Source organism: Carcharodon carcharias, chromosome 18 (assembly GCF_017639515.1).
Source record: "Carcharodon carcharias isolate sCarCar2 chromosome 18, sCarCar2.pri, whole genome shotgun sequence".
Lineage (NCBI taxonomy): Eukaryota > Metazoa > Chordata > Chondrichthyes > Lamniformes > Lamnidae > Carcharodon > Carcharodon carcharias.
This window is the reverse complement of record NC_054484.1, coordinates 40,052,048-40,064,478: the sequence shown is the minus strand read 5'-3', so window position 1 is coordinate 40,064,478 and position 12,431 is coordinate 40,052,048. Positions and strand designations below refer to the sequence as shown.

At 40.8% G+C, this 12,431-nt stretch overlaps 1 protein-coding gene across 1 annotated transcript in view; it reads left to right on the top strand.

Moving 5' to 3' along the window:
• LOC121290437 (ATPase MORC2-like) overlaps positions 1-12,431 on the top strand; it is a 66,716-nt gene that overhangs the window by 26,577 nt on the left and 27,708 nt on the right. Inside the window, exons 8-12 of the mRNA XM_041210875.1 lie at positions 1,135-1,294; positions 4,993-5,104; positions 8,708-8,787; positions 9,877-9,953; positions 11,245-11,336. Coding sequence (XP_041066809.1) covers positions 1,135-1,294; positions 4,993-5,104; positions 8,708-8,787; positions 9,877-9,953; positions 11,245-11,336 — 521 coding nt within the window. The remainder of the gene's footprint in view (positions 1-1,134; positions 1,295-4,992; positions 5,105-8,707; positions 8,788-9,876; positions 9,954-11,244; positions 11,337-12,431) is intronic.

Genomic DNA, 12,431 nt, shown 5'->3' with positions numbered 1-12,431 from the left:
ATGGGCCATATAAAGAGGATAGCACTATGGACCTGGAGTAAAACATTTGTTCATCCTGGCCTACAAGCAGTGTTGTACATGCACTAACCTCATCGATCTGACTCTTCTTACCTTCTTTTACCTGCAGGGTTTCTTGAACCCTGTAAATCATGCCTATATGGGTTAAAGATAATAAATCTGTCAAAATGGAGGGCACTCAGCTTCCTTAAAAGCTTTTTCTGACTGATCTGCTTTCTGAGAGGGACTGATTGTTAACCCACCTCCGTTAAAACTGGAAGTGGGCAGGTTGGGGTCGTGTCTGAGATTTTAAAGATCTTTACTTCCTTGATGATAATGATTCTTTCAAGGCGTCAGGAAAAACAACTAAAATCATGGTGCAGAATCTAATTCTCTAAGGTGGGCCCTGCTTCCAGAGTCTTAAGTTTATTACCTCACTGATCATATCAGCCTTCAGTCTTCCATCAAACCTTTGAAAGCAGGGCCCAAGGTAACGCTTGCCTCCGTCCCCTTCACATCCCTGGTGTTGCAAAGCATGGGCAGAGACTTAGTTGCTTGCAAAACCGAGACTGAACAGTATATCTGTGATCTGGGTGACAACGTATTTCTGTGCCATTCTTACATGCTCCCTCTGGAGCTGAGATGCAAGCACACCATTACGCTCAAGTAATTTCAGCTCCAGAGCCCTAACACAAATATGTGTCTTCTCAGTTGCTTTTGCTATTGTAATAATGTTTAGCATATTTGCCTGCAATAATGGGATCAGGATCTGGCAGACCTGGGATCTTCCAAGATGATTTTGTAAGGTATTCAATGCAACAAGGTGGCCAATTTGCAGTTGAGTCATTTAACTTTCCTTATGGCACAAAACTGGGGCACGATTTTGCTGTAAAGGAAGAAAAATGAAATATCGATTCATATATTTAAAATAATGTGTAAATGCCCTAAAAACAATCTCTAAAAATGTGATATCATATTTGGTGCTTTTGGTGCCTATTTTATGCTGATTAGACACATCAAAAGGGAAATTATCAGATGGAATGATCAGATGGAATTATTTTTATATATAAGAATATAAAAGTGGCTTGTGAGTTTAGAAATATCCTTAATGGATGATTTTTGCTTTTGGTTTCCTAGGTGATTGTGCCTGTGCCATCCTGGCATGCTGCAACTAAGGAACCCATAACGACTGATGAAAAAAAATTCTCCCTTGAAATTGCACTCATTCATAAATATTCTCCATTTAAAAAGGAGCTTGATGTGATGCAACAGTTTAATAAAATTACAGGAGCAAGTGGTAAGAACATCATAGACAATAAAATAAATGGCTACTAAATTATTTTGTCATGCAAGTCACCAACGTTTTTCAGTAGTGACCCCATATATTGTATATGCAAAAGCAGTGTGCTCCTTTGAAGTTAACTAGCGTAGTGGTATTATCATTGGACTAGTAATCCAGAGACCTAGAGTAATGCCCTGTGGACCCGGCTTTGAATCCCACCACAGCAGATGGTGGAATTTGAATTCAATAAACATCTAGAATTAAAAGTCTTACACTTTAGGGAAGGAAATCTGCTGTCCATACCTGGTCTGGCCTACATGTGACTCCAGACCCACAGTAATGTGGGTGACTCTTAAATGCCCTCTGAACAAGTGGCCTAGCTAGCATATGCTCTAATCCAATGAATTAAAAAAATTAATTCACTCCCACCACTCGAAACCTCCAAGAAACAAAATCCCATTACACTAAAATCCACAAGTTTCAAACAGTTCCCGTCATATTGAACAATTTGGTTAGATTGTCTCAGATCCAGTGAAGACAACCACAACAAGAACCTGCATTAATATAGTGCCTTTAATGTAGCAAATATCTCAAGGTGCTTAACAAGATGGTTATTAATAAAGAGTAACATTGGACAGGATCTGTCGGATGGAGGGGTTTCCTGCCCCAGGACCAAAGAAGTCGGCGGGCCAGAGCAGCCCTGCAGCACTGAATGCTTCATGGAGTGTTAAGTTGCTGGAGGCAGGACTTCCACCCCTCACACAGGAGGATGCTCTGCCTCAGAGAGCTGCCAGCCAATTTGACAGATTGGGAGCCAGAGGCTACAGGACTAAATAGGTGCAGGTCTCACAGCAGGGAAACCCAAGCGGGATGGGAGAAAGAGGGTGGAGATCCTGACGGCAAGTCCAGGTGGGGAAGGTGGGGGTGCCCGATCTGGGAAGGAGGCCAGTGATGGATATGCCCCCCACCTCTCCACATCTCCTGACCGAGGCACAAGCAGGGTGATCTGCCAGGTTTCCTGCCCCTGTCCTTGAAATCCGCCAGTCTTGAAATTGAGGGCAGGCAGGAAGTGGATAAAATTTGCTACTTAAGGGCCTCAATTGAGGTGGGCCTTGGACATCGCCCGCTCCCTGTAAAATTGCAGATAGGTCAGGGACAGGCAGTTAGCTGGTGGGAGGGCCACCCGGGAAGTTTACAGCCCCCTCCCTTTCCTGCAAATCTACCAGCAGGGGCCAATAAATTTCTGTGTATTGTTGTACCAAGCCACAGAAGAAGCAAGCAGGACTGTAAATGTAGCTTTAAAGGAGGAGAGAGAAGGAGAGATTTCGGGAGGCAATTCTAGAACTTAGAACAGCAGACAATGGTGCAGTGATTTAAAATCAAGGATGTTTAAAAGACCAGAGTTGAAGGAGTTGCACCCATTGGAGGAACCCCCTCTCCCAGGGTATTTAATCCCCTCCAGGTTTCCCCCCCCACCTCTTGGTCTCTCAAATCCTGGACCCACCCCTGCCTCCCTGAGCCTCAAACATTTACAAAGTTCTGATCCACTGCGGAACAAACCCCGAGTGCAGTACCGGCAGTGGACGATGGCCTGCTGATCTCTGAGGTGGAACTTGCTGTCCTGGAGGTGCTGAAATCTGTTCACAGGCCTATTAAACTCCAATTAGCCAATAAATGGCTGTGGGGCAGCCATTCTTTGCCTGGGTGGACTCCTCTCTGCCCCCCCACCCCCTACACCACCGACCTTTTAGCTGGGGCCGGTGGGGACCACAAGGCCACATTTAATTCAGCCCTAGGAGTCAGCGTAGCTCAGCAAGCACGGGAGTGATGGATAAATGAAACTTAAAATGATTTAAGCTACAAGCAGCAGATTTTAGAATGAGCAGAAGTTAATGGAAGATGAGAGGCTGGCTAATCAAGTATTAGAATAGTCAAGTACAAAAGGCATGGTTGAAGGTTCAGCAGCGGATCAGCTGAATTGGGCGATATCGTGTAGGTGGAAGTTGATAACTCTTGGTAGTTGGAAGCTCATAGAAATAGAATTTTGGGGTCAAACACAACACCAAGGTGGTTCATGGTCTGGCTTAGTTTCAGTCAATTGTGAGTGTTATGATATGGCAGGTGATAACTGCCGGGCTGACCAATCCAAAAAGGAAACTTGGCCAAGCTATCCCAATGATTTGCAATTTGTATCTTTATTATGAGAAGGTATGTGCACTGAAGTCAGAAGTAAATATTTCACTACCACTTTTGGTGATTTTGAATATTAAATTAAAACATTTATTAACAAAAGAAAAGAAAACTTAAACACACAGGATTACAGTTGCACAGTTAAATTTAGTCTTGTCAGATTTCCCAAAAGATTTTTACATAGTTATACTCCTGAATAAACACCCTTTTCCCAGGCAACAGTCCAAATAGATTCTTAATCTATAAAACATCCAGTAATATTATCACAAGCCACCCACTGTTGCTATAAGGGAGGTATTTCATGATTTCTCTTTTCCTCTCACTCGACAATGGAATTCCAAAGCTTTTAACAAAATCTTGCTTTCTGGAGAAGCAAGCACTTCTCTGGGGTGGCTAGAAGCTTCTACTTCACATTACGCTTTTCAAGAGCTCACATGGCCACCCCCATTCAGCTTTCAGTCTTCCCTTAAATGTATTTTCTCCCCTTTAACCTTTAAAACCTATTGTTTTAACCTTTCTTTGGAAATTATTTTTCACAGAATATAAAAATCTTTCATGTTGTCATTATGGCCAGTACTTTCGGGGAAAAATACACTTAATAATTTTGCCTTATTTATCTATGATTTCACCAGTTGTAAAACATCCAGTCATGTCCCTTTGAAATTCAAACAGTTAACGCTTCGCTCCTCACCTATCTCCTAATGTAAATTTCCATTCATACTGTACCTACTGGGACCTCTTCGCTCACCCATCTCCATTTCAAAATGTCTGCTTTTGCACCTAATCCCTTTGATGATTTAAATTTTGCAATCTGACCGTCTGCAGTTTAATTAAACTAGCCACAAACTCACACACAACACACACACACAGATCCCATAAACCTGCTTCAGTATCCCACAGTAATATTAGGAAAAAATATTTCCTTTACATAAGGGTAGGAAAATGTGGCAGGGACCATAGATAATGGCTTCATTCTTCTCAATATTTAGTTGAAAAAAATTACTGCTCACCTGATACAGCCTTATGTTTTCCAGTTTGATACATCTATATGTTTTCACCCTAAATAAATTTCCATTGAGTTTTTTATATGACTCAAATATGGTTTCTATCAGCAGTTCTCCAAAACTGCAGCTAACTGATGCACAAATTAAATATCACCTATTCTTTATTTTTACTCAATGCACTCTTACACATACATTTATACATATATATATATATTTAGACTCAGAAACTAATTTGATCTTTAAATATTTTTCCATCTCCAGTCTACCTTTTAAAAAACATGTGTATCTGGACAACTAACATCCTCTATTCTTTCATTTCATTGAGAACCTTACCATACAGGATATATTTCTGTTATGTTCTTCTTTCCCCAAAGAAGGGTAGGAAAAATAATACCTATATTACATTACTTTTGCTGCATATCTGCTCACACCCCTAACATGTATGTACTATCTCCTGCATTTTTCCTCTGTTTGCTCACAATAGAATTCATTTTTTACACACAAGTATTTTCTTAACAGGTACTTTGGTAATTATCTACAACTTAAAATTAAATGATGATGGTGTACCTGAACTGGATATTGAAACAGACCCTTCTGATATACTACTGACAGGAATGATGGCAAGTGGAATGTAAGTAATAAAATGGAAAGCATAAATACTTAACTAGTTTGTCAGCATTGAAATGTTGTACTCTGACAGAGATCAATAACCAGTTCATAAATGCAAATTAAAGGCTACTTGTGCTTCTGCTACTCAGAGGGCCATAGATGAGAGATAATAGACAAAAAGCAAATAATTCAATTGAAACCTTGATTGTTTTCAGCCAAGAGTGAAGGTTGTTGGGGGTGTGTCTGCCAGCTGAAGCATGAAAATCGTTTGGATGCTATGATACATATTTGCTGTTCTTTGAATCATATAGAATTTTTTTACATCAAAAGACATATGAACTTCAGATTTCCTCATTGTTGCTGCAAGCACTACTTGAGGTGGGGTATAAATGGGAGGTTGGTGGGAAGTGACAAGGGGGGAAAATCAATTGGGGAGTTGTTTTACCACTGCCAAGATTTTCCACTGGAAGTGACAGCAGACATTGAATATTGAAAATGTGTGGGTATGTTCAAAGTAAATCAAACTATATCACGTTTTCCATCATTATCAACTACAATAGTGGACAATTATAAACCTGGAATTGTTAAGAATGCTGATGGAGAAGATTAAGGTAGGCAGCTGAGAAAGGCAAAGCACTCAAAATTCAGAGCAGCTAATTTTTTGTGCTGACAGCACGCTGTCATTTATGGCAAATATTTGGGGTTTAACTGGCCTCTAATAATGATTCTAGGTACAGAACATCAATTACTGTTTGAAATAATCTGTACAAGGTATTTTACTTGCCTTCTTAATACATCAGTGCCATAAGGTCATGATGATTTGGTAATTTTGATGAATAGACTATCAATGATGGAGAACTGTGGTTGAAAAATGACAATAATTATAATACTGAAAATATAACATATCAATTCGGATATACAAGTTCTCAAAAAATAAAAGGCCAGGCAATTTAAAATTCTGCATATTTGTAAAGATTTACAACACAGCAGAAATAAATCAATACCCTTTTCAGTGATTCCTTTGTAAGTAACCTATTGAAATACATGATATTTTATTTAATGCTGCATTTCTAATTAATAGTGTTCTGAAATATTGTGGTTACATTACACTATACTGTAATAGTGATCGAAAATATTGACAATATCATGTTTCAGCCAACCAGAACGATATTCCTTTAGCGCCTATGCTGCAATATTATACATTAACCCTCGCATGAAGATTTTTATCCAGGGACAAAAGGTTCACGCTAAACGCCTTGTCTTTTCTTTGTGTAGACCTAGGTAAGAAAATAATTTGCTAATGTCATAGTTTTAGAGCCCTTCTAAAGTTCTACGTAAGCTTTAAAATCCTAATGCTTAATTACAATTTTTGAAGGAGAAAATCAAATTTGAGCCTATTTTTTCCATTGTAAGGGACAATAACTGTTCCAATTAGCTGATCATTCAAAACATTCAGAAAAAGTAATTCTCACTAATGACTACTTAATATCAACTGTTCAATTTCCAGTATGTTTCCCTGCATTTTCTCCATTTAATTTGTTTGTTAAATTAGACAGAGCTAAGTGATCTCACAGCCAACGGATCAGATCTAAGCTCTGCAATCCTGCCACATCCAGTCGTGAATGGTGGTGGAAAATTGAACAACTCACTGAAGGAGGCAGCTCTTCAAATATCCCCATCCTCAATGATGGGGGAGCCCAGCACATCAGTGCAAAAGAAAGGGCTGAAGCATTTGCTACAATCTTCAACCAGAACTGCCAAGTGGATGATCCATCGCGGCCTCCTCCGGAAGGCCCCAGCATCACAGTTGCCAGTCGTCAGCCAATTCAGTTCACTCCACATGATATTAAGAAATGGCTGAAGGCACTGGATAGTGCAAAGACTATGGGCTCTGACAATATTCTGGCAATAGTCCTTAATACTTGTGCTCCAGATCTTGCCGTGCCCCTAGCCAAGCTGTTCCAGAACAGCTACAATACCAGCAAGTGCCCGGGGGAAAATTGCCCAGGTATTTCCTGTCCGCAAAGTGCAGACCAAATCCAACCTGGCCAACTACCGCCACATCAGTCTATTCCTGATCATTTGTAAAGTGATGAAAGGAATCATCAACAGTGCTATCAAGCGGCACTTGCTTAGCAATAACCTGCTCACTGAGGCTCAATTTTGGGTTCCTAATCGCATTACAGCCTTGGTTCAAACATGGACAAAAGAGCTGAACTCCAGAGATAAGGTGAGAGTGACTGCCCTTGACATCAAGGCAGAATTTGACCTAGTGTGGCATCAAGGAGCCCTGAAAAAACTGGAGTCAATGGGCATCGGGGAGAAAACTTTCCATTGGTTGGACTCATACCTAGCATAAAGAAAGGTGCTTCTGGTTAATGAAGGTCAATCATCTCAGTTACAGGACACCACTGCAAGAGTTCCTCAGGGGAATGTCCTCGGGCCAACCATCTTCAGCTGCTTCATCAATGACCTTCCATCATAAGGTCAAAAGTGGGGATGTTCGCTGATGATTACACAATGTTCAGCACCATTTGCGACTCCTTAGATACTGAAGCAGCGCATGTCCAAATGCAGCAAGATCTGGACAATATCCAGGCTTAGGCAGACAAGTGGAAAGTAACATTCGTGCCACACAAGTGCCAGGCAATGACCATCTCCAACAAGAGAGAATATAACCATCGCCCCTTGACATTCAATGACATTACCATCACTGAATCCTTCACTATCACATCCTGGGGGTTACCATTACCATTGACCAGAAACTGAACTAGACTTGCCATATAAATACTGTGGCTATAAGAGCAGGACAAAGTCTAGGGATCGTGCAACGAGTAACTCTCCTCCTGACTCCCCATTGCCTGTCCACCATCTACAAAGCACAAGTCAGGAGTGTGATGGAATACTCCCCACTTGCCTGGATGAGTGCAGCTCCCACAACACTCGAGGAGCTTGACACCATCCAGGACAAAGCAGCCCACTTGATTGGCACCACATCCACAAACATTCACTCCCTCCACCACCGAAGCACAGTAGCAGCAGTGTGTCCCATCTGCAAGAATTCATCAAGGCTCCTTAGACAGCACCTTCCAAACCCACGACCACTACCATCTAGAAGGACAGGGGCAGGAAAGAGATGGGAACATCACCTGGAAATTCCCCTTTAAGTCACTCACCATACTGACTTGGAAATATCTCGTTGTTCCTTCACTGTCACTGGGTCAAAATCCTGGAATTCCCTTCCTAACACAGCACTGTGGGTGTACCTATACCGTATGGACTGCAGCGGTTCAAGAAGGCAGCTCACCACCACCTTCTCAAGGGCAACTAGGGATGGGCAATAAATGTTGGCACAGCCAGTGAAGCCCACATCCCGTGAAATAATTTTTTTTAATTGTATGTTTGTATATCACTTTAAGTACACATTCCATTATTGCAAAGTCTCTATCAAAAATAAGGAACCAATGAGATTTACATAACTTTTCAGGCGATGTGTATCCATGCTGAGGTCTGGAATGAAGGTGAGAAGTATATCGGTATGTCGGACAATCTACACAAATTAAGGGTAACTAACATTGGAAAAAATAACTTGATGTTTAATTAGCATTCATTGTTATTTCTACAGGAGGTATATTTATATTTCCAAAGGGTTCAAAATACGTGCTTTGAGAGAGGTAAAGGAGGCAGAAGTTGCTGTTAAAATAGGTATGTATTAACGGTAAATTGATTCTTTCAACAATAAATCCATCAGTAAACATCACAGACTAGCTCCATTGTCTTTAGTGGGTGCCCAGGGCAGCTAAGTCACTACCAGTTGAGTAACGTTGTTCACCAAAGTACATTTAATTTCAAGGTTAAATCAATGTGACCTATAAATAAACCATTCTTTGATTCATGATGTATTTTAAAGAAAGATTCAATTGCATCTTTATTGTTCCTAACTATATTTATTCTAATAGGTTAATTTTATGTAAATTTTTTTCTCCTCCTATGTTGAAAGAGGTAACTTATGCTTGCATGTATTTTTCAGTATAAATTTATAATACTTCACCAAAGCACCCACTCTTATGCATGATTCTGAAAAATATATTAGCAGTTAATTATTCATCAGGTTCATTGGTAAAGAATAACAGCTGAATTAAATTCTCTCTGAACCTGATCTCTGCATGTGTCCACCTTCTGTGCCAAATTACTTAATATTAATAAAGAAGGGCAGGCTATGGATAGGTTTTTCCCTCCTTGCCCAGGATCAGCAGAGGTCAGGAATTGAAATTGGAAAGTTCTGGTTCATGTATTACTACTAAACATGTGGCGCTGAGTTATTAGGGGCCTTTCCTTCCTGAATTTCATTGACATTACTTTTAGTTCTGCTTATTCCTACAAACCAATAGTTACTTTAAACTGTTTGCGTTATGTTTTTGTTCCTTTTTAGTTGATGCAGAATTAGATAAAAGTATTAAAACTGATTAAAATAAGGTAAGATTGATTCTGGATAATCAGAGTGACAACTGTTATTTAATTTGTTTGTCACTAGGACTCACCAAATGTTTATTGCATCTTCCCCCTTCTTACATTAGCTGCAATTATTTTTCTCTTGTGGAAAGTACTATGTGCATTTTATCTGATGGCATTGTTAAAACATATAGGATTGGAATTACACTCAGAAAAAAGCCTAGTTTGAAAGCAGAACTTACACATTACTTCTAAAATATTGATTAAATGGTATTAGAAATGTTTTGGATATTGGGCCAACTGTTGAAGCATCTTAAACTGTTTTTGAATTGGTGTTTGCAGCAGAGGAAAATATGCAGGAAGCAAAATTTAAAGTGAAGGAGTTAGAAAAGACTTGTGACAACAACATGGAAGCACAGGTAAACCAGTAATTTTTGGATGCACTTTTGTCTATAATAGCAGCGATCATATATTACACCTTTCCTTTGTATCTCTCTATAAAAATGGAAGGTGCTGATTCCATATTGGCTTTAGGTTTCAATTGATTGTGATATGTCCTACACCCAATAAAAGGCAAAGCATATGCTACACTAAGACGAGATAGAATGTTTTTAGATAGATTTTAGATAGATTTTTTTTTGTTTTGTTTTTTTTTGTTTTTACCGAGATAGAATGTCTTTGCTTTCCCACCTCTCGAGATAAAATATCAAGAACATTTAACAACAACAGATTCCAATCCTGGGCAGGATAGGATTCCAGTTGTATTGTCTTTTCATTTACGGATATATCCGGCAAAGCAGGATAAGTTCACAGGTAGCTCACAAAGATTTAACACTAGCTTCTGCCACCGAACAGGAACTTGGCTCCCACTCTGTCGGCTGGTGCATACACAGTTTCTCCTCTGCTATTGTGTGTCTGCCATCCGTGTCCACTTTCAGAAATCTCCAGCGTCTTCGCTGAAACTTCTTGCTGTCCACTGCCTGCTTCCTGTTCTCTCCCATTGTCTTCCCTGGTCCCTCGCCCTGCCCGCCCTATGCTCTCTGCCACCCAACCTGCCTCTTCCCTCTCTCTACTGCTTTGCACTGCCTGCTCCCCGCCATCTGCTCCACCACTGCCTCTGCTTCTTGCTCCCTCCCACTTTAGCCCAGCTCTTTTAGCTGCTCCCTCCCAGTTCCTGCTATCTCCCATTCTTTTCGCTGCTCCCTTTGCTGCTTCCTTATGCCCGAATGGGCAGGAGCAGTGAAGGGAGCAGCATTGTTGGCGGATAATGTGGGAAGTAGACAACTGGGGTGGGAGGGAGCAGTGAGCAGGAGGGGAGGGAGCAAGAACAGTGTTGTGCACTCTTTTCTGTCTTTGTTAGATCTGCGTTATCCTTGATGCAGGAAGCTGCCTGGGACTTCACTGTCAATGTCACAGGCACTGCAACTGCACATCTGGGGAGTTGAAATCTGCAGTTGAAATTTAATTGTAAAGTTGAGTTTCACGCAATAGGAAAACTTAAGTTCTGAAGGCATACAAATTGGATATGCTGTGTTGAGGTTTTGTTAAGAACTTCCACATAGCAAAAGGCATATACATAATTGAATTATTTTGCATCCAATTTGAAAAATACAAGTTTGAACCTATCCCCTTTGTAGAATCTATAGCTTGCTAACAATTAAGTATTTTTTTCCTTTTGCTTTTTCACCAATTTAAAATGTTCTCTTTCAGAATAGGTTTAAGCTTGCCAATGCTCATAGTAGATTATTAAAGTCACAGACAGATGTAGACCGGAAGAAGAACCTGTATCAAGAAAAGCTGAGGTATTCTGTAATTTAATTGTAAATCCGCTTTGCTTTTAATATTGATCAATTCGTACCTCTGAATGCTGGGGAAAATTGTAACATTTTGTTATGATGCCTGTAGAAACTGATAACTTTAAACAAGAGATTTGAATTCCCAGTGACTAACTAAAAAGATTACATGACAAGATTTCAAGTTTTAAGACTTTTAATGTAACAAACAAACTGAAAGCAACATCGGATTAAACACTATTTAATACTCTAAACACTAACACTGGCCAGAATCCTTACCTTGAGGAGCGGGCGGGCCCCAACGGCTTGGCAGCGGGCGGGCAGCCGACCTCCGCCCCCGAAACGGGGCCCGCCGCCATTTTGATTGGGCGGGCCAATTATGGCCCGCCCAGTGGCCTGACTGACAGGAAGCGCTATGCACTTCCTGTGTGGGGGGTGGAGGGATTCCCCATCTGTCAAATTACGCTCTTTCACGCATGCACGCAAAAGAGCACACTGCTCCCTGAGGCAAAGTCCTGACAGTGTAAAAAGCATTAAAAATAGAAAAATATAAAAATCATTAACATGTCCCCCTCATGTGACAATGTCACACAAGATGGAACATGTTACTAAAAAGGACATAAACTTTATTAAACTTTTTCAAAACGGACATGAAACTTCATCCCACCAGTGGATGAGGTTTCATGCTTTATCAGAAGCCTGCCGCGGCTCCTGGCCTGCCCGCCAGCCTTAAGGTTGGACGGGCAGGGTCTTTAATGATCTTAATGATCCTGTCAATGGCCTTAATTGGCCATCGACAGTCGGCGGGCAGACAGCTGATTTCACTGTGCCCCCGCCTTCCTCAAACTTAAATGGACCAGGATGACGTCGGGGGTTCCTCCCGACATCATCCCATGCCATTATCCTGTCGGCGAGCGGGCCCCGCCCCCAAATCGCCAACAGGAAAATTCTGGCCATTGTCTTATACTCTAAACGATAGAAAAGATACCTTTATCTTTTAAAGTTACTGAAAACACCACTCCATAATTATATTTCATTGCTTGATATCCGCAGAATTGCCATTTACAGGAATCAGTCCAACATCAATCCCAGCTTCTCCTCACT